Here is a 23,343-nt window from a genome sequence, read left to right as displayed (position 1 = left end):
GTTACACGTTCGTGTAAAGAATGTGGGTGGTTGTTCAACTGGGAGATACACAGCATACGTCTGATCAGCCAGATCCCTGATGTCATGTTCCTTGTTCTCCATGGAGACTGGGTGAGGTCATCCTGGATTGCTGGAATGTCGGTTTCCTGTGTGATGCTGTTCTTTTGGAGAGGCTGAATGTTTTATGGTTTTCGCTGAAGTTCAGTGCATAGTAACCGATTAAATAGACTGGACCATAGTCAGCTTTTAAAGCTTTCTCTTGCCTCTCTTTTCTCTGTATTGGTGCAAGGCAATTTTGCAGTACATTCTGGATTTTTAGTACAGATGACATGTGTTGATTTGTTTTCTAGAACCCTCAGTATTCCAGCACCAGTACCTATGTGATCTATGCCCACCTACTGAGACAGATAGCTGCCCTGTCCGAGGCTGACCACCATTTCCTAGTGCACTGGTTTAAAAAGTAAGTGCAGTCTGCAAAGTGTGTCTTAAAGCCTCACCCCTGCATGGATTATAAAACATTTATTATCATAAACCATGTGTTTGTTTCACACTAACACAGCCCACAGTTATGAATAGGGGTTGAGTAGTGAAGTATTTGATTTTCATAGAGGTGACTAACACCCAGCCTGTATCCAGTTGAGTAGGCGTTACAGTCTCTCCCTGCACACTGTCACACCCAAACACTACCTAAAGTTCAGTATGGCCTGTGGTAACCTAAACGTAGTGTGTGTGTGTGTAACGCTTCCTGTTCCTCGCCCCTCCCCAGACTGTCTCCAAGGCGTTTCAGGCAGCTGGTGGAGCGTTTTCTTCACTTCATCTCCACTCGTCTGTTACCTGCTCCTCCTGATGAACTGCCCCCTCTGACCAGGTGCTCCTGGTGGATCCCTGCTGCCACCAAGGTCCTCGCCCTCTTCAGTAAGTCATGTCCACAACATCAGGAACAGGGTATTTTACCCGGTGTACCCCTGGAGCTGTTCAGTGGATTCTGGGTAACCCCACAGTGCTACAATATGAGCCCTGTGTTATCCAGCATGTGCTGTAAAACCTGATACACATACCAGAGACAAAGTGAAAGTGTCATTGTTCAAGGGAGTTTTCTAGAGCCATCATCCAGAGAGAGGTGTCAGGAGGGCCGGAGGGGTGACGTGGTTTTTCATGCATATAGAATCTAGGTAGAGATTCTATCTCGGGTGTAAAGTCATTTAGACATGTGTAGATAAACTCTAATGCCCTTGTATACCCTGTCCCCACCAGATGCAGCTAACAGCATATCCACGCCTCCTATCATGTCCTTCACGGACTTCTACAACATCACCTTGGACCACATCGACATCATGGAGCAGTACCGCACCTGGCAGAGCCACGGCAACTCCAACAAGTGAGTCCCTAGTTTACAGGATCAACACTCGGATCCCATATTCAGGGTCCAGTGTTTTTCCTGACCAGGACATTTTCTGAGCCCTTCTTATAGGCCAAAACTTATTGGTTAAACGTCTTCCAATTCTGAACATAGTTAGGAAGTCCTGCTGGGAAGATTGTAAACCAGAGCATGTCGTTTTCCCATTTCCCATATCAGCCAGTGATTGACAGCACATGGTACTGAGAGCAGAACACACGGCACATTAGATATACTTCTCATAAGCTGCACATGTTTTTCCTCTCTCCCTGTGTGTCCGTTCCAAGTTTTTGATGATACAGCTCCCTCTTGTGTGCCATACATCATATGAACAGCTGAAAGTGCTAATGCAGCGCTACTGAAGGTTAGCCTTCCCCAGCTCTCCTCTCGCTGTGGCAACCCTCAGTGGAACAGCTCTGTGAGTCAGAGCCGAAACTCAAAACAGAGCACATCACGCCTCCATATGGTGTGACCGTCAAGGGACACATATTATGGAGAGAGAAGGATATTGCACAATGATTCCTCTTTCTAAAGATGGAACTGATTGTGGAGCAGTCCAGAGACTGTGGGCTACACTCTCCATATTTTATCATCTTCTTCCCAAGTGCATTTTTTTCTTCCTATCTTCTCCTCCTCAGGTTCTCTTTCTGCCAGTTCCCATTTATCCTGTCAACGGTGGTGAAGAAAGCCATCATCCAGAGAGACTCAGAACAGCAGATGATAAGCATGGCCAGAGTGAGACTATTATCAGCGACTATTATCTTCTGTCAACCTTCTTCTATCAACACAGTTGGCCCTGAGCTGTGCATGAACTGAGATGCATATGATGTACAGTGACCTGCATTCATATTAAAACCTTTTCGTTATGTGTTTTTTCTCTATCTCCAGCAAAGCCTGGTGAACAAGGTCTCTCGCAGGCAGAGAGTGGACATGAACCTGTTGTTCCTCAACATCAAGGTACGACGGGCCCAGCTACTCAGCGACTCATTGGATGAGGTAAGACCTCCTAACACACCAAGCGTTGGGTGTGGTCGAGATGTTGTTGAAACACTGTCCTCTGTAAAAAAAAAAATATATATATATCAGTTGAAGTCGGAAGTTTGCATACACTTAGGTTGGAGTCATTAAAACAATTTTTTCAACCACTCCACAAATGTCTTGTTAACAAACTATAGTTTTGGCAAGTAGGTTAGGACATCTACTTTGTGCATGACAAGTCATTTTTCCAACAATTGTTTACAGACAGATTATTTCACCATAATTATCGTCGTTATGATTATTTAACTTATAATAATACTTATAATTCACTGTATCACAATTCCAGTGAGTCAGAAGTTTAAATACACTAAATTACATTACACTACTACATACACTAAACTGTGCCTTTAAACAGCTTGGAAAATTCCAGAAAATGATGTCATGGCTTTAGAAGCTTCTGATAGGCTAATTGACATCATTTGAGTCAATTGGAGGTGTACCTGTGGATGTATTTCAAGGCCTACCTTTGAACTCAGTGCCTCTTTGCTTGACATCATGGGGAAATCACCCAGGACCTCAGGAAAAAAATTGTAGACTTCCACAAGTCTGGTTCACCCTTGGAAGCAATTTCCAAATACCTGAAGGTACCACATTCATCTGTACAAACAATAGTACGCAAGTATAAACACCATGGGACCACACAGCCGTCATACCGCTCAGGAAGGAGACGCGTTCTGTCCCCTAGAGATGAACGTACTTTGGTGCGAAAAGTGCAAATCAATCCCAGAACAGCAAATTACCTTGTGAAGATGCTGGAGGAAACGGGTACAAAAGTATCTATATCCACAGTAAAACGAGTCCTATATTGACATAACCTGAAAGGCCGCTCGGCAAGGAAGAAGCCACTGCTCCAAAACCGCCATAAAAAAGCCAGACTACGGTTTGCAACTGCACATGGGGACAAAGATCGTACCTTTTGGAGAAATGTCCTCTGGTCTGTTGAAACAAAAATAGAACTGTTTGGCCATAATTATCGTCGTTATGTTTGGAGGAAAAATGGGGAGGATTGCAAGCCAAAGAACACCATCCCAACCGTGAAGCACGGGGGTGGCAGCATCATGTTGTGGGGATGCTATGCTGCAGGAGGGACTGGTGCACTTCACAAAATAGATGGCATCATGAGGAAGGAAAATTATATGGATATATTAAAGCAACATCTCAAGACATCAGTCAGGAAGTTAAAGCTTTGGTGCAAATGGGTCTTCCAAATGGACAATGACCCCAAACATACTTCCAAAGTTGTGGCAAAATGGCTTAAGGACAAAAAAGTCAAGGTATTGGAGTGGCCATCACAAAGCCCTGACCTCAGTCTTATAGAGAATTTGTGGGCAGAACTGAAAAAGAGTGTGCGAGCAAAGAGGCCTACAAACCTGACTTGGTTACACCATCTCAGTCAGGAGGAATATTCCAAAATTCACCCAACTTGTTGTGGGAAGCTTGTGGAAAGCTACCTGAAACGTTTGACACAAGTTAAACAATGTGATGGGAATGTGATGAAAGAAATAAAAGCTGAAATAAATTATTCTCTACTGTTATTCTGACATTTCACATTCTTAAAAAAAAGTGGTGATCCTAACTGACCTAAGACAGAATTTTTACTAGGATTAAATGTCAGGAATTGTGAAAAACTGAGTTTAAATGTATTTGGCTAAGGTGTATGTAAACTTCCGACTTCAACTGTGTGTGTGTGTGTGTGTGTGTATATATATATATAAGAAATGTCCTCTTTATGAAGTTGTCTGGTTCTAATGGTGATAGAAATCACATAACGCTACAGCACAGAGCCGTTAGTGGACCCATTGCTTCCCCCTCTAAAGCCCATCTGGTATTTTGCTCTGGAAGTTCTGTCACCACGGCTTGATTTGGAAAACCGTCCTGGCCGTAAAACGCAGGGTTTGTGTCTCCCCTCCCCCTCCACCCCTCCCTCACCTTGTCCAGCTGAGCAGGAAGAGAGCAGACCTGAAGAAAAAGCTCAAGGTCACTTTCGTAGGAGAGGCGGGGCTCGACATGGGCGGCCTCACCAAGGAGTGGTTCCTGCTGCTGGTTCGACAGATTTTCCACACTGACTATGGTGAGACATGGAATGTAGGACAGAATATATTGGCCTCATTTAGCAACTTTCACATAGAATCCATATATTGCTTAAAACCCATGCAAGATTCATCAAATGTTTCTCCCTCTCATTTGAGATACTGGAAGAAATGGAAAGCAAATCAGCTTTTATTGAAATCTCAGCAGAATTAAAATATTAGCCATAAAGCCATTCTCACACTGCCAATAAAAACCTAATAACTGTGAAACACTGGCGTGAGCTTGTTGCTTTTGGAGTCATTGAGTCTCTCTCTCTCCTTCTCTCTCAGTCCTCCAAGCCCAGTTATTCTTTCCATAGATACATTTTCAGAGATGCGGGCTGCTTGCCTAGACTATATGAAAACTGTGCCCGCTCATTAAAAACGCGAACCAACCCATCTACACTCAAGTTTTTTTTTCTTGTCAGAAAGTTAATGTTAGCTTTTTGTTTGTCAGCTTTTCATAGCCCAGCTGTAAAGGGCACAATAATGTTTCATGTTTGAAGGTCAAGAGTTTTCATCTGGTTAAGGAAACTGTTGAATGCACCTGGGAATGTTTTCGGTCAACTTTTAGAATACTACTATATATAATATTATTAGACTAGACATTGAACAGACGTTTGTGTTACATTAGGCCTGTGGAGGGGTTTTCCCAGTCCCATTTATGCTCCTTTCACTGGATTATATATCAAACTTGTTTGTTTTTTCAGGCATGTTCACCTACTTGAAGGATTCCGGTTGTCATTGGTTCAGCAGCTGGAAATGTGACAACTACTCAGAGTTTCAATTGGTCGGGACTGTATCCTTTCATTCCTAACCCAGGAATTACTGTGTCAACGGTTTCAGATATGCAGCAATCTGCACCACACACACAGATGAGGCAGTGCTGGAAAACCACACTGGCGAAACTGATACTTAATGTATTTGCGATGCTATAAATCAGTCTAACCATTGCAATATATGCTTATTATCTATATTTAATAGGACTTAGATGAAATTTTCACTGTATTATGTAAACCACTTTTGCGAGACATGAACAATAACAGAATCTTCATGATTCATAAGCATGAGGTTGTTTCCTGTATTCAATAAGTAAGAGATACGAAAAAGTACAATTTCAAACCACTGAACATAACATTCCTAACACTCCTGAGATAAAGCTGATCTGGACAGCTGCTCTGTCTATATATTAGGATGCCAGCGGCCACCTAATCATCATATTGACCTAGTAATGCCGTTACATTCAAATGTCATGTCAGTGTAAGCCAACGTAATCTGACAACTTGTCCTCATTTAACCCACTGTACATTGCTATTTATCTATGAATGTTAAACCTGTTGTGTTTTAGTTAACATATTTATTACATATACTTATATTGTAAACAGCCTGGAGTGGGCAATATCCTTTATCTGTAGATAGTCTTCCTTTGTCTGTAAAGCCCTCATGGAGTACTCATGACTTGCAAACTTTGACCTAGGATTGTCCTCTCTTGACTTGATCTACTGGGTTGCAGTGCCTGAAGAAGACACTGTCGATACAGAAATGGAAACCATGGGTGTGGTGGTGTTAGTGCTGTTAGGACTGATCACGAGTGACTGCAGCGCCAACACAGAAACCAACACAGAAACCACTGTGCTGTGATTGGCCGGCCTATTGTGCGTCTGCCTCCTAGTGGGATGTCACAATTAAGCAATCAAATCAATTTTATAAAGCCCTTTTATTATCAGCAGTTGTCACAAAATGCTTTACAGATACCCAGCCTAAAAACCCAAAGAATAAGCAATGCAGATGCAGAAGCACATTGGTTAGAAAAAAACTCCCTAAAAGGCAGGAACCTAGAAAGAACTAGAGAGGAACCATGCTCCAAGGGGTGGCTTTACCAGGTGGAGATTTAAAGGGATAGTGTGAGATTTTAGGAAATTAAGCACTTTTTCTCATGGATACCATTTGTATGTCTCTGCATCCAGTTTGAAGGAAGTTGCTAAGTAGCGTTGGTGCAATTGCTAACTAGTGTTAGCGCAACTTCCAGTCATTGCGCTAACACTAGTTAGCAATTGTGCCAAAGCTAGTTAGCAACTTCCTTCAAACTGGATGCAGAGACATACAAATGGTACCGAGTCAGATGAACCCATGGATAAGTGGAAAAATCTCACTATCCATTTAATATTTTAACTTTCACCTCAGTAGTTGGAATCATATCAAACATTTTGAGTGAGTCTCTCACTGTAAACTTTTGCCCCAGATGTTGTACAGACTGAACAAAGAAATTGTTAAAAGTACCGTAGTGGAAGTAGCTATCCTCGACCAATCTTCCATCAACTTTCAGTTTTATATCTCCCTTAAATGTCCCATGCCTCTTAAACTATGTTTTTCTAAATTTGTTTACAATCACCTTTCGCCTCATTTTTGACGTTAATGAAGAAGTCGGCTTTAGATTTTCTGAGCTCGAGGACGATCTTGTTGAATATCTTTGTCAACATCTAGTCCAATTGTTACTGCTTACTGTAATGCACCATCTCTGTTTTCATTAACTGCCGTAGGGTGTCAATTCATTGAAGTAAATTGCATTAGTGCGTTTTCAAGAGACGGCAATAAAAAGTTTTAAAGAAATAGACGGAATACGTTTTCCCCTATGTATGTTTCAAGGGAGTGATGTATTACCACATTGCGAAGTAGATCATATTCAGTCTATTCCTACCTACAGGTGAGCCGGTGCTTTACATAACATTAGTCTGTGGCCTAGCGGGGCTGTGTGCTAGCTAAGTGCTAAATTAGCCAACCTGTTCCTGTAGTCTTGGCAGTCTGTCAGGCGGTCATGGAAAGAGTATAGGAAGAAACTTAGAAGCTTAATGTCAGGTTAGAGTCTAGACAATGTCTGCATGTGAAACGGTACCCTATTCCCTATGCAGGCCGTCAGGCTCCAAGGGGTGTCCAGCCTCTTCTGGCTGTTCCGGGTGGAGATTTAAAGGGATAGTGTGAGATTTTGGCAATTAAGCCCTTTTCCCACTTGTCAAGAGTCAGATGAACTCATGGATACCATTTGTATGTCTCTGCGTGCAGAACAGGCCAAGAGTTATAGATCTGAGACTACATCTGAGGCCTCTGAATCCCTCTCCTACTCGAGAGCTCAAGGCAGTAAAAGGCAGCCTGTCAAATAAAAGCCAGATGGATGAGGAAGGACCCTCTTATAGCTCACAGACTTTGATACGGATGGTGGATCACAGCCACTTACCTCTGAGATTTGTTTACACTGAAAGTGTGTTTCCATGATGTTAGAGTTGTGCTTTGCACGGTGCAGAGATGGTGCACACTGCATGCTGTTCCTACTTTGTGCATGTTGTTTGGAGTTTTTACACTTTGCTGGAATTGAGCCTGCATATTGCTTTAACTTGCAATGGGATGGGTTAAGACACGTGTTGCAAAACGAGACTACAGGGACAGGTTCAAAGGAAGAGAAATTCAGACGGAGGGAGATTTTGACATAGAGAGATTGTAGAGACAGACATTTGAAGGTCGCCGGTTTACATGTTACATTTTAGTCATTTAGCAGACGCTCTTTATCAGAGCAACTGACAATAGTGAGGGCATACATTTATATACTTTTTTCAAACTGGTCCCTTGTTGCAAACGCCATGCTCTACCAACTGAGCCACACGGGACCACTGGCATTACCTCTCTGAGCCACACAGTTTTCTTGGCATTACCTCTCTGATTACCCCCCCCCCCTGTCACAGACACAATGTCAAGTAGTCTGTCTGTTAGCGGATCTACAACCAGCTCTTGTATTGATATAGCCTTCCAGGCTACTGTCTCTCAAAGCACATAGTATATACAGCTCAGTATGAGCCCTTTAGCCTACTACACTGAACAAAAATATGAACGCAACATGCAACAATTTCTAAGATTCTACTGAATTACAGTTCATATAAGGAAATCAGTCAATTGAAATTAATTAATTAGGCTCTAATCTATGGATTGCATGACTGGGAATACAGATATTCATCTGTTAGTCACAGATACCTTAAAAGCAAAGGTAGCGGCATGGATCAGAAAACCAGTCAGTATCTGGTGTGACTATTTGCCTCATGCAGTGTGACATCTCCTTCGCATAGAGTTGATCAGGCTGTTGATTGTTGTGTGTGGAATGTTGTCCCACTCCTGTTCAATGGCTGTGAGAAGTTGCTGGATATTGGCGGGAACTGGAACACGCTGTCGTACACGTCGATCCAGAGCATCCCAAACATGCTCAATGGGTGACATGTCTGGTGTGTATGGAGGCCATGGAAGAACTGGGACATTTTTATCTTCCAGGAATTGTGTACAGGTCCTTGCGACATGAGACTGTGAATTATCATGCTGTAACATGAGGTGATGGCTGTGGATGAATGTCACGACAATGGGCTTCAGTATCTCTGTGCATTCAAGTTTCCATCAATAAAATGCAATTGTGTTTGTTGTGCGTAGCTTATGCCTGCCCATACCATAAACCCAGCGCCACCATGTGGCACTCTGTTCACAGCGATGACAATTGCAAAACGCTCGCCCGCTTGCCATACACACTGTCTGCCATCTGCCCGGTACAGTTGAAACCAGGATTCATCCATGAAGAGCACACTTCTCCAGCGTGCCAGTGGCCATCGAAGGTGAACATTTGCCCACCGAAGTCAGTTACGATGCTAAACTCCAGTCAGGTCAAGACCCTGGAGAGGACGACGAGAATGCAGATGAGCTTCCCTGAGACTGTTTCTGACAGTTTGTGCGGAAATTCTTCGGTTGTGCAAACCCACAGTTTAATCAGCTGTCCAGGTGGCTGGTCTCAGATGATCCCACAGGTGAAGAAACTGGATGTGGAGGTCCTGGGCTGGCATGGTTACACGTGGTCTACGGTTGTAAGGCCAGTTGGACGTACTGGCCACCCGATACTTGTTTAGTAGAGAAATTAACATTCAATTCTCTGGCAACAGTTCTGGTGGACATTCCTGCAGTCAGAATGCCAATTGCATGCTCCCTCAACTTGAGACATCTGTGGCATTGTGTTGTGTGACAACTGCACATTTTAGTGGCATTTTGTCCCAAGCACAAGGTTCACCTGTGTAATGAGCATGCTGTTTAATCAGCTTCTTGACATGCCACACCTGTCATGTGGATGGATTATCTTGGCAAAGAAGAAATGCTCACTAACAGGGATGTAAGCAAATCTGTGCACAGAATTTGAGAGAAATTAGCTTTTTGTGCGTATAGAAGATTTCTGGGATCTTTTATTTCAGCTCATGAAACATGGGACCAACACTTTACATTGCGTTTTATATTTTTGTTTAGTGTATTAGGTCTTTGCCCTCAAATTCCCCAAAATAACGTTGTGTGAAGCTCCTTCCCTCAGTGTTGCCTAATATTGTACGGTGAGATTTCCAACCGTTGAAGTACTTGGAAAGCCAATGACATTAGAGTTTCAGAGTAGGTGGCGGTGTATTTCCTTCACTACGGCAACCCCGTTGAATTTCTCATGGTTCTGTGAGTTTGAAAGTGTGTGCACAAAAGTGTGTATGTGTGCATGTCTTAGTGTTGTGCGTGTCTGTGCAGTTTGCATACATGTGTGTTTGTGTGTGTACTCTTGAATCCAGGCACCCACTGTACCTGCAGTTAACACATTATAAAGTGATCTTTGTGTGGGCTTTAACTCTGAAATACATCGAGTGGCTCCCTCATTTGGAGGCAATATGGAGACTAGGCAGTTAGGTGCGTGCGTGCGTGCGTAGGTGATGGAGAATTAATGGGATAAATGTCCTGTCCACCTGCTGGGTTTTGTGGGGAAGGGGCGGTGGCTGACGTAGTCTGAACACACACAGTAACACAATGTAGTCATTTACTCTGTCCTGGTGTAATTTAGAAACATTCTTTGTGCAGTCTGGTCTCTGTGTGCTTACTGTGTGCTTACTGGGCATCAGCCCAAACATTCACAGTCGTATGGTACTGTACGTTATGTCCAAGTTTCCTGTGTTATTGTGTTGCACTAATACATTCATTAATGTTACTGAATCTGTGTATTGTTAGAAGGCTCAGGATAATAGCGTTTTGATATAAGACACTGATCCTGCTTTGGTGAACACTGATCACCTAAAATGGCCTGATCTTTCTGTGAATCAATGTCTGGTCCTTGACTCTGTGCCAGCTCATGGGTCTCGCTGTGTACAACAGCATTGCTCTGGACATCCACTTCCCTCCTTACTGTTACAAGAAGCTCTTGACTCCACCCATTGTGCCATGTGACCAGAATACTCCCATCGGCATGACAACCGCCACCCTGGGCGACCTGCAGCAGGTCATGCCGGTATGTCTTCTCTGATTGGTTCATCTGAAGCACAGCATTTAGAGTTAGAAATGTACTCATTAAGGATAGGCATCCTCAACAGTAGGTCAGTCAGACCAGTGAGGATCACAATACCCTGTTTAACCAGCTGGGGGAACCACAGTTTAGCTTTTCTTTCTTTACTCCCAAATGTTTTCCTTTGGGCTGGATCCAATCTCTGAAACTCATCTGAATTCATAAAAATGTATCAGTATTTTACACTTTTCATTCATTTTGTCCAATGTGAAATAACTCTACGGTCTCTTATTCTAAAATGTACACACCCATTGCTGAGATAGTGTTTCTCTGTGTAAGAATTTGCTTTTAATTGTTAAACTGTGCCAGATGTTTGCCTCCTAGTTTCTTGGGGCTTTGTTCATAGTTTCATAAGAGTGGGGCGTTGTTCTCTGCCCTGTCTGTCCTAAAAAACCTTTGTTTTAATAACACTGTGGCTTTGATGAAGCAGGGTGGCTGGCCTGGCATACTCCCAGTGCCACAGTAATGCTGCCCTGGCTCCCTTTTGGGCATGAAAGGCAGGCACAGCCATGCCACTATATCACTGATCAGAGACTGTCCCTTCATCTTATGTAACTGCTTTGCAGCTGGGCTGATTCAAGAAGACGGTTAAAAGTCGCTTTGCTGTACAGTCCCATCTGCAAAGGCAATTGACCTTTTGCTAAGCCCCGCCCCCCTTGATTACTATTGCAATCTCTGACAACATTTTTATGGGAAGCCTATTTCCCCGTATGAACCACTGGCGAAATCTCAAACTGTGTTTTTAGTACATAATAAAATTAAACACAGATTACCCCATGCTAATTAGCAAACTCTCGGGTATGTTGTGGTGGACTGTCATTACAATCGCTAAATGGGAACCTGGTAAAATTGTAGTGTGTCTAGCCACTGAATGTCTCTGAATTCACTGTCCGCGTGTAGCCAAAGCTACTAACCATTTTTTGAGCTAACTAGAGCTCTCAAATCATATCCTGATGTCGACAGCAGATGAGAGTTGTATTAATAACATGGCTGACTTCGCTAGCTAACATACATTTTTAGAAAACTGGCTAGCTAGCTAGTGTTAGCAAAGTTGGGTAGTCAATGAGAAGCTAGCAAACAATGTAACAAAAGTATAATTTCAGATTTAAAAAATACTCCAACAGACTCTGCATTTCAGGAATCACAGTACCCCTGGTGCACTGTTCAATTATTTAACCAATACGTTTGTTTTTTGTTGTTGTTAAACTTAGTTTTTCCCACTGCCCTCACTGGCTTACATGTGTTTCACGTGTGTTGAATGGTTTGCTGAATACAACAGCTGATTAGCTTTAGAACAGAAGCTTGCTAACATAACATGCTTATTCATGCAGCACACATAGTAATACATGACCCGTGTCACGCTGTGTGCAACATACAGTCCATTTGAAAGGAAATAATAAAAGTGACAAAGTATTTGCTATTTCAGGATCTAGCTCATGGGCTTGGAGAGCTGCTCTGCTATGAGGGCAATGTGGAAGAAGACTTCTATCTGACCTTCCAGGTATGGACCTCTCCTATTTATTAACCTGTTTGGGCTGCAGGGGGAGTATTGAGTAGCCAGATAAAAGGTGCCCATTTCAAACGGCCTCGTACTCAATTCTTGCTCGTACAATATGCATATTATTATTACTATTGGATAGAAAACACTATCTAGTTTCTAAAACCGTTTGAATTATTTCTCTGAGTGAAACAGAACTCATTCTGCAGCACATTTCCTGACCAGGAAGTGGAAAGTCTGAAATCGATGCTCTGTTCTACTTCCTGCCTATACATGGGCATGATACGTAAGAGTCTACGTGCACTTCATACACCTTCCCCTGGATGTCAAGAGGCGGTGAGAGAAGAAATTTCGTGTTTATCTTGGTCTGAGGTGGAATAAAAGCTCTTTGTATGACGTGACCGTCCATTTTCTGTTTTCTGGAGCGCGCGAAAGGGGACATGGATTTGCCTTCTGTTTAGCTGTCGTTATGGACGACTAATATCTCCGGCTATGATTTTATTTGATACATGTGACCATATCATCGTAAAGTATGTTTTTTCAATATAGTTTCATCAGATTATTGAACATTTTTCGGGAGTTTTGCCGTGTTCCGTTCTCTTCCGTTTGTTGACTTGGAGAGCTTTGTGCCACTTGGCAAGTGCGCGTGCTAAATCGAGAGGGAAAATGAACGTTCTAAATCCAAACAACGACTGTTCTTGACAAAGGACACCTTCTACAACATTCTGATGGAAGATCACCAAAAGTAAGAAACATTTTATGATGCTAATTCATATATCTGTCGTGCATGTGAATTAGTCGTGGGCGCCCAACTTTGGGGTACTCAGCTATACCGAAGCTGGATGTCGTAATGAAGTTATTTTTTAGAATTCTAACACTGCGATTTCATTAAGAACTAATGGATCTATCATTTCCTATACAACATGTATTTTTTACTTATGTTTATGAATAGCTATTTGGTCAGAATATGTGTGTCAGAAAACGTGTCAGAAAAATATCGTTGCTGTTTAGACGTTGTGGGAAAAAGATGCTACGTTAGCACAATGTGTAACCACTGATTTCAGCTCTAAATATGCACATTTTCGAACAAAACATAAGTGTATGTATAACCTGATGTTATAGGACTGTCATCTGATGAAGAAAATCAAGGTTAGTCAAAAATTATATATCTTTTGCTTGTTTGTTACGATCGCTAACTTTTGCTACTGGGAAATTGCTTGTGTTTTTGGCTATTGTGGTAAGCTAATATAACGCTCTATTGTGTTTTCGCTGTAAAACACTTGATAAATCGGAAATATTGTCTGGAATCACAAGATGCCTGTCTTTCAATTGCTGTACACTATGTATTTTTCAGAAATGTTTTATGATGAGTATTTAGTTATTTGGCGTTGGTGTCTGTAATTATTCTGTCTGCTTTCGGTGCAATTTCTGATTGTAGCTGCAATGTAAACTATGATTTATACCTGAAATATGCACATTTTTCTAACAAAACATATGCTATACAATAAATATGTTATCAGACTGTCATCTGATGAAGTTGTTTCTTGGTTAGTGGCTATTTATATCTTTATTTGGACGAATTTGTGATAGCTACTGATGGAGTAAAAAACTGGTGGAGTAAAAAAAGTGGTGTCTTTTGCTAACGTGGTTAGCTAATAGATTTACATATTGTGTCTTCCCTGTAAAATATTTTAAAAATCGGACATGTTGGCTGGATTCACAAGATGTGTACCTTTCATATGCTGTATTGGACTTGTTAATGTGTGAAAGTTAAATATTTAAAAAATATATATTTTGAATTTCGCGCCCTGCACTTTGAGCTGGCTGTTGTCATAAGTGTACCGGTGTCGGGCTGCAGCCATAAGAAGTTTTAACAGTGCAAGGCCAACAGTGCACTATTGAACAGGACACATTGAGCAGCACAAGTTCACCAAATTGCCCCAGTGAGAAATATGTAATTATAAAGTTCAAATGTACATAGATCAAAAAAATAAAAGGATCTTAGGCCAATTAGTTTGGCTAAAGTGTTCCCCAAACCTTCAGAAGGTTTTGGCCTCACAAGGTTTTAATTACAGACTCCATCAAGATGACCGGGAGCTGTTTAATGATTCAGTTACATGACTTCATCAATTCAGTATTACAGTATGGTTGTTAAAACTTCTTATGGCTGCATCCCGCTACCGGGATCGATATGAGAGCAGCCAGATAAAGTGCAGGGCGCCAAATTCAAAAAACAGAAATCTCATAATTAAAATTCCTCAAACATACATGTGTCTTATATCATTTTAAAGGTTTTCTTGTTGTTAATCCCACCAAGTGTCCGATTTCAAATATGCTTTTCAGTGAAAGCACTACAAACGATTATGTTAGGTCACCATCAAACCACAATAAGCACAGCCATTTTTCCAGCGAAAGATAGCAGTCAGAAAAAGCAGAAATAGAGATAAAATTAATCACTAACCTTTGATTATCTTCATCAGATGACAGTCATAGGACTTCATGTTACACAATACATGCATGTTTTGTTTGATAAAGTTCATATTTATAACAAAAAATCTGAGTTTACATTGGCGCGTTACATTCACTTGTTCCAAAAACATCCAGTGATAGTGCATAGCCACATCGTTTCAACAGAAATACACATCATAAATGTAGATGATAATACAAGTTATACACATGGAAATATAGATATACCCCTCCTTAATGCAACCGCTGTGTCAGATTTCAAAAAAACTTGACGGAAAAAGCAAATCATGCAATAATCTGAGACGGAGCTCAGAACAATAGCCAAATTAGCCGCCATGTTGGGGTCAACAGAAACCAGAAAATACATGATAAATGTTTCCTTACCTTTGATGAACTTCATCAGAATGCAGTCCTAGAAATCCCAGGTCCACAATAAATGCTTGATTTGTTCGATAATGTCCGTTATTTATGTCCAATTAGCTACTTTGGTTCGCGCCTTCGGTAAACAATTCCAAAGTCAGAAAGCGCCTCCACTATAACGTGACGAAATGTCCAAAAGTTCCGTAACAGTCAGTAGAAACATGTCAAACGATATACTGAATCATTCTTTAGAATGTTGTTAACATATATCTTGAATAACGTTCCAACCGGAGAATTACATTGACTTCAGAAGAGCGATGGAACGGACGTCCTGCTCATGTGAAGGTGCATGGTGAATGCGTGATCAGCTCGTGGAAGTGATTACTCATTCCTGTCTCCTTCGGCCCCCCTTCACATTAGAGTCATCAGACAAAGTTCTATTGACTGTTGACATCTAGTGGAAGCCGTAGGAAGTGAAAACTCATCTATATCTCGCTGCAATTTCAATTGAGAGCTTGGTTGAAAATCTGACACCTCAGAAACAATTCAAACAGGAAGTGGAACTTCTCAGGTTTTTGCCTGCCATATGAGTTGTGTTATACTCACAGACATAATTCAAACAGTTTTAGAAGTGTTTCAGAGTGTTTTCTATCCAATATGAATAATAATATGCATATATTAGCAACTGGGACTAAGGAGCAGGCCGTTTAATATGGGCACCTCTGTGCACCTTTCATCCAAGCTACTCAATACTTCCCCTGCAGCCATAAGAAGTTAATAGGTGGTGTGTCACTGGTAATAGGGCTACGTGTCATAGTGTGTGGGTATGGAGGGTCTGAATGCTGTGGAGATGCATTCTCTCACGCCCTCCTCAAGACTAACACTCCAGTGTGAAAAGCAGTGACTATCACTGTGTCCGAATTGCCATTGGAAGGAGTGGGATCTGGGTAAGGCTTTGATTTTCATCATTAGTGATCATGAAACTTAGACTGAATCTGCGGTAGAGATAGAAGAACGTCAGAGGTCAAAATCAATCCATCATCACTAATCATGAGTTAGGTGGTCACACCTCTGAACTATTACAAAATTGTGAGATAATGATTTTGGAAATGTGCATTTTGGCCTCTGAGTCGAGGCCCAAGGTTTCAGGGTCTTTCACCCTTTTACTGAGGCAGAGATATACTCACTGACCTGTATTCAGTTCCCGACCACCACCATCCATTACCCCTCTATGCTATATCTATAGACATATATCACATCATATAGACATACACTCAGTGGCCAGTTTATTAGGTACACCCCTTTCAATAAAATGGTTCGCTCCTACAAACAGTGGCCGTGGCTTGCTATATAAAACGGGCATTGAGGCATTCAGTTACTATTCGTTAGAATGGGCAAAACGAGTGACCTAAGCCGCTGAGCGTGGGACGATCGTCGGTAACAATGTTCCAGTATCTCAGAAACGGCCGGCCTCATGGGCTTTTCACGCACGACAGTGTCTAGGGCCCTCAAACTCAACTCCTCACCTCGAAGCCAGTTCCACTGCGCTTTTTCATTGTTGCCTTCTAATCAGGGATAGATTTTCGACCTGGGAAAATAGGTGGGTGCAAATAATTGTCAGGTAGAACAGAAAAACAGCAGGCTCCGGACCTCGTAGAGTAAGAGTTGAATACCCCTGGTCTAGGGTTTACCGAGAATGGTGCGACAAAAACATCCAGTCAGCGGCAGTACTGTGGGTGAAAACAGCTGGTTGATGAGAGGTCGAGGGAGAGTGGCAAAAATCGTGCAAGCTAACCGGCGGGCCACAAACAGGCAAACAACAGTGCAGGTATGACAGTGGTGTGCAGAACGGCATCTTGGAATGCATAACTCATCGGTCCTTGTCATGGATGGGCTATTGCAGCAGACGACCACACCGGTTTCCACTCCTATCAGCTAAAAACAAGAAGAAGCGTCTCCAGTTGGCACTTGATAACTAACACTGAACAATTAAGGAGTGGAAAAACATTGCCAGGTCCGACGAATCCCCATTTCTGTTGCGTCATAGTGATGGCAGAGTCAGGAGTTGTTTGTAAGCAGCATGAGTCCATGGCTCCATCCTGCCTGGTGTCAATGGTACAGGCTGGTATCGGGGGTGTAGTGGTGTGGGGAAGGTTTTCCTGGAACACATTAGGTTCCTTGATACAAATTAAGCAACGATTCCATGCCCTGAAGAATTCAGGCTATTCTGGAGGCAAAGAGGGGTCCGACCTGGTACTAGATGGCTGTACCTAATAAACTGACAACTGAGTATATCATATACATATCATATACAATGCGTTTGAAAATTATTCATACCCCATGACTTTCCACATTTTGTTATATTAGACTTATTCTAAAATGGATTAAGTAGATGTTTTTCCTCATCAATATACACACAATACCCCATAATGACAAAGCGAAAACAGGTTTTTCAATTTTTTTGCACATTTATTAAAAAACAGAAATACCTTATTTACATACAGTACCAGCCAAGTTTGGAAACACCTACTCATTCAAGGGTTATTTATTTGTACTATTTTCTACATTGTAGAATAATAGTGAAGACATCAAAATTATGGCATTCTCTCAAACAGCTTCACCTGGAAGGCTTTTCCAACAGTCGTGAAGAAGTTTCCACATATGCTGAGCACTTGTTGGCTGCTTTTCCTTCACTCTGCGGTCCAACTCATCCCAAACCATCTCAATTGGGTTGAGGTCAGGTGATTGTGGAGGACAGGTCTGATGCAGCAGTCCATCACTCTCCTTGATCAAATAGACCTCACACAGTCTGGAGGTGTGTTGGGTCATTGTCCTGTTGAAAAACAAATGATTGTCCCACCAAGCGCAAACCAGATGAGATGGCGTATCGCTGCAGAATGCTGTGGTAGCCATGCTGGTTAAGTGTGCCTTGAATTTTAAATATATCACAGACAGTGTCACCAGCAAAGCACCATCACACCACCTTCTCCATGCTTCACGGTGGGAACCACACATGCGGAGATCATCTGTTCACCTACTCTGCTTCTCACAAAGACATGGCGGTTGGAACCAAAAATCAAAAATTTAGACTCATCAGACCAAAGGACAAATTTCCATTGCTCGTGTTTCTTGGCCCAAGCAAGTCTCTTATTATTATTGGTGTCGTTTCTTTGCAGCAATTCGACCATGAAGACCTGATTCACGCAGTCTCCTCCTGAACAGTTGATGTTGAGATGTGTCTGTTACTTGAACTCTGTGGGCTTTAATTTCTGAGGCTTTTAACTCTAATGAACTTATCCTCTGCAGCGTAATTAACCTTTACCGAACCTCAACCCCGGATCCGGGATCACCCCCCACCCCCCCCACACTGATTAGCATCGCTAGCATAGCGTCACAATTAAATAGTAGCATCTAAATATCATTAAATCACAAGTCCAAGACACCAAATGAAAGATACAGATCTTGTGAATAAAGCCACCATTTCAGATTTTTAAAATGTTTTACAGGGAAGACAAAATATGTAAATCTATTAGCTAACCACGTTAGCAAAAGACACCCCTTTCCTAACTCCATCAGTTTCTTACTCCATCAGGTGCTATCACCAATTCGGCCAAATAAAGATATTGATAGCCACTAACCAAGAAAAAACCTCATCAGATGACAGTCTGATAACATATTTATTGTATAGGATAGGTTTTGTTAGAAAAATTTGCATATTTCAGGTATAAATCATAGTTTACAATTGCACCCACCATCACAACTCGACTAGAATAAATACACAGAGCAACGTGTATTACCTAATTACTAATCATAAAACATTTCTTAAAAATACACAACTCACAGCAATGGAAAGACACAGATCTTGTGAATTCAGACAATATTTCAGATGTTCTAAGTGTTTTACAGCGAAAACACAATAAATCGTTATATTAGCATACCACATATGCAAACGTTACCCGACCATTGATTCAAGCCAAAGAGAGCGATATCGTTATCATCGCCAAAATATATTAATTTTTTCACTAACCTTCTCAGAATTCTTCCGATGACACTCCTGTAACATCATATTACAACATACATATAGAGTTTGTTCGAAAATGTGCATATTTAGCCACAAACAACCGTGGTTATACAATGACAATACTAGCAAAACTAGCCTGAAAATGTCGGACGCCATCTTTCACAGTGATCTTGTCTCATGGATAACTATTCATAAACTTGACTAAAAAAATATAAGTTGGACAGCTATCGAAAGACAAATTAGTTCTTAATGCAATCGCTGAATTACATTTCTAAAATTATCCTTACTGTGCAATACAGGGTTCGCCAAGCGACGCTATACCAAACAAAATGGCGGAATATGCGTTTAAAATTTTTCGACAACAACGATTTATCATCTTAAATATTTCTTACTATGAGGTGATCTTCCATCAGAATCTTGGGCAATGTATCCTTTCTTGGGTCTAATCTTCTTTTGGTCGAAAGATGTCCTCTGTCCGTCGAAATGCCCACTAACGTTCGACCGGGACCCCGAAACGTGCCCAAAGCTTCAAAGAGCATCACATAGAAATGCCTCAAAATCGCACTAAACGGATATAAATTGCTATAAAACGGTTTAAATTAACTACCTTATGATGTTTTTAACACCTATAACGAGTAAAAACATGACCGGCGCTATATTACTGGCTAAACCAAGGCTTGGAAAAAGGCCAGTCCGACGTCCTTCTTGCGTTGAGCGCAGGGTCCAAAAGAACGCTACTTCCGGTATTTGGTGATTTATAGAGGCACTGATTGCGCAATCGACTCCATTCAAATTGTCACCACTTACTGACATCTAGAGGAAGGCGTGGGCAGTGTTTGTATCCTCATAGGATTTACAGGGACTTTAAAACTGATCTGGAACCAGAGGCCAAGATTTCTGAAATCTCACACACTGGGAGGAAAAGTGCTGTAGAATGAGTTCTGTTTCACTCAGAGACATAATTCAAACGGCTATAGAAACTAGAGAGTGTTTTCTATCCAATAATAACAATAATATGCATATTGTACGAGCAAGAATTGAGTACTAGGCAGTTTAATCTGTAGAGCAAATTATGCTAATGCGAAACAGCACCCCCTATAGTGGCAAGAAGTTAACTCTGGGTCTTCCTTTCCTGTGGCAGTCCTCATGAGAGCCAGTTTCATCATAGCGCTTGATAGTTTTTGTGACTGCGCTTGAGGAAACTTTCAAAGTTCTTGACATTTTTTGCATTGACTGACCTTCATGTCTTAAAGTAATGATGGACTGTCATTTCTCTTTGCTTATTTGAGCTGTTCTTGCCATAATATGGACTTGGTATTTTACCAAATAGGTCTATCTTCTGTATACCACCCCTACCTTGTCACAACTGATTGGCTCAAACGCATTAAGAAGGAAATAAATTATTTTAATAAGGCACAACTTATAATTGAAATGCATTCCAGGTGACTACCTCATGAAGCTGGTTGAGAGAATGCCAAGAGTGTGCAAAGCTGTCATCAAGGCAAAGTGTGGCTACTTTGAAGAAAAGGATGGCTACTTTGAAGAATCTCAAATATTTGTTTAACACTTTTTTTGGTTACTACATGATTCCATATGTGTTATTTCATAGTTTTGATGTTTTCACTATTATTCTACAATGTAGAAAATAGTAAAAATAAAGAAAAACCCTTGAATGAGTAGGTGTGTCCAAACTTTTGATTGGTCCTGTATGCCTTTAGAATTGTTATATCTCGGACAGTTTCTTGGACATCATGGTATAGTTTTATGCTCTGACATGCACTGTCTACTGTGGGATCTTATATAGACCGGTGTTTCTTTCTAAATCATGTCCAAACAATTGAATTGCCCACAGGTGGACTCCAATCAAGTTGTTGTAGTGACATCTCAAGGATATTCAAAGGAAATTGGATGCACCTACGCTAAATTTGGAGTGTTCTAGCAAAGCGGTGTGAATACTTACAGTATGTGAATGAGATTTCTGTGTTTTGTTTTCAATATATTTGCAAAAATTGCACACAAAAAATTAATTTTGTCATTATGGGGTATTTTGTATAGGTGGGTGAGGGAAAAAATTGATATAATCAATTTTGAATTCAGGCTGTAACACAACAAAATGTGGAATAAGTCAAGGGGTATGAATACTTTCTGAAGGCACTGTATCATATGTTCTATATCCTTTATTCACCAGCTGAGTTCAACACCAGAGCAAATACATTATCTACAGTGGGGAGAACAAGTATTTGAAACACTGCCGATTTTGCAGGTTTTCCTACTTACAAAGCATGTAGAGGTCTGTACTTTGTATCATAGGTACACTTCAACTGTGAGAGACGGAATCTAAAATCCAAAAAATCACATTGTATGATTTTTAAGTAATTAATTTGCATTTTATTGCATGACATAAGTATTTGATCACCTACCAACCAGTAAGAATTCCGGCTCTCACAGACCTGTTAGTTTTTCTTTAAGAAGCCCTCCTGTTCTCCACTCATTACCTGCATTAACTGCACCTGTTTGAACTCGTTACCTGTATAAAAGACACCTGTCCACACACTCAATCAAACAGACTCCAACCTCTCCACAATGGCCAAGACCAGAGAGCTGTGTAAGGACATCAGGGATAAAATTGTAGACCTGCACAAGGCTGGGATGGGCTACAGGACAATAGGCAAGCAGCTTGGTGAGAAGGCAACAACTGTTGGCGCAATTATTAGAAAATGCAAGAAGTTCAAGATGACGGTCAATCACCCTCGGTCTGGGGCTCCATGCAAGATCTCACCTCGTGGGGCATCAATGATCATGAGGAAGGTGAGGGATCAGCCCAGAACTACACGGCAGGACCTGGTCAATGACCTGAAGAGAACTGGGACCACAGTCTCAAAAGAAAACCATTAGTAACACACTACGCCGTCATGGATTAAAATCCTGCAGCGCACTCAAGGTCCCCCTGCTCAAGCCAGCGCATGTCCAGGCCCGTCTGAAGTTTGCCAATGACCATCTGGATGATCCAGAGGAGGAATGGGAGAAGGTCATGTGGTCTGATGAGACAAAAATAGAGCTTTTTGGTCTAAACTCCACTCGCCGTGTTTGGAGGAAGAAGAAGGATGAGTACAACCCCAAGAACACCATCCCAACCGTGAAGCATGGAGGTGGAAACATCATTCTTTGGGGATGCTTTTCTGCAAAGGGGAAAGGACGACTGCACCGTATTGAGGGGAGGATGGATGGGGCCATGTATCGCGAGATCTTGGCCAACAACCTCCTTCCCTCAGTAAGAGCATTGCAGATGGGTTGTGGCTGGGTCTTCCAGCATGACAACGACCCAAATCACACAGCCAGGGCAACTAAGGAGTGGCTCTGTAAGAAGCATCTCACGGTCCTGGAGTGGCCTAGCCAGTCTCCAGACCTGAACCCAATAGAAAATCTTTGGAGGGAGCTGAAAGTCCGTATTGCCCAGCGACAGCCCCGAAACCTGAAGGATCTGGAGAAGGTCTGTATGGAGGAGTGGGCCAAAATCCCTGCTGCAGTGTGTGCAAACCTGGTCAAGAACTACAGGAAATGTATGATCTCTGTAATTGCAAACAAAGGTTTCTGTACCAAATATTAAGTTCTGCTTTTCTGATGTATCAAATACTTATGTCATGCAATAAAATGCAAATTAATTACTTAAATCATACAATGTGATTTTTGTTTTAGATTCCGTCTCTCACAGTTGAAGTGTACCTATGATAAAATTTACAGACCTCTACATGCTTTGTAAGTAGGAAAACCTGCAAAATCGTCAGTGTATCAAATACTTGTTCTCCCCACCGTATACCTCTGGTTTCTGATTACAGTAGGCTATTTTTAAGCCCGCATGTTTACCGTAAGTGAATGTTGACCATAAACTAATAAGCTTTGGCCTTTCCCAGGAAATCCACTCTCATCATTTTAAGTTAATGACTGTATCATTGTATCTAGGTTTTCCAAGAGGAGCTCGGGGTGGTCAGGTCCTATAACCTGAAACCTGGAGGTGACAAGATTCCAGTCAACAAACAGAACAGAAAGGGTGAGTAGGCCTATACTGTAGATTAATATATGAAGGGTAGACATACATGTACAGGACCACAGGAT

At 41.6% G+C, this 23,343-nt stretch overlaps 1 protein-coding gene across 1 annotated transcript in view; it reads left to right on the top strand.

The window, feature by feature from the left end:
• Nucleotides 1-23,343, top strand: part of LOC120017952 (probable E3 ubiquitin-protein ligase HECTD2) — a 46,490-nt gene that overhangs the window by 10,692 nt on the left and 12,455 nt on the right. The window contains exons 8-17 of the mRNA XM_038960910.1: nt 351-460; nt 767-915; nt 1,255-1,378; nt 2,035-2,131; nt 2,285-2,392; nt 4,373-4,505; nt 5,214-5,302; nt 10,673-10,831; nt 12,312-12,386; nt 23,191-23,278. Of these exons, the coding sequence (XP_038816838.1) occupies nt 351-460; nt 767-915; nt 1,255-1,378; nt 2,035-2,131; nt 2,285-2,392; nt 4,373-4,505; nt 5,214-5,302; nt 10,673-10,831; nt 12,312-12,386; nt 23,191-23,278 (1,132 nt within the window). The remainder of the gene's footprint in view (nt 1-350; nt 461-766; nt 916-1,254; nt 1,379-2,034; nt 2,132-2,284; nt 2,393-4,372; nt 4,506-5,213; nt 5,303-10,672; nt 10,832-12,311; nt 12,387-23,190; nt 23,279-23,343) is intronic.

Source organism: Salvelinus namaycush, chromosome 22 (genome assembly GCF_016432855.1).
Source record: "Salvelinus namaycush isolate Seneca chromosome 22, SaNama_1.0, whole genome shotgun sequence".
NCBI lineage: Eukaryota > Metazoa > Chordata > Actinopteri > Salmoniformes > Salmonidae > Salvelinus > Salvelinus namaycush.
The sequence above is the reverse complement of the archived record's forward strand: the minus strand, read 5'-3'. Positions and strand labels throughout refer to the sequence as shown.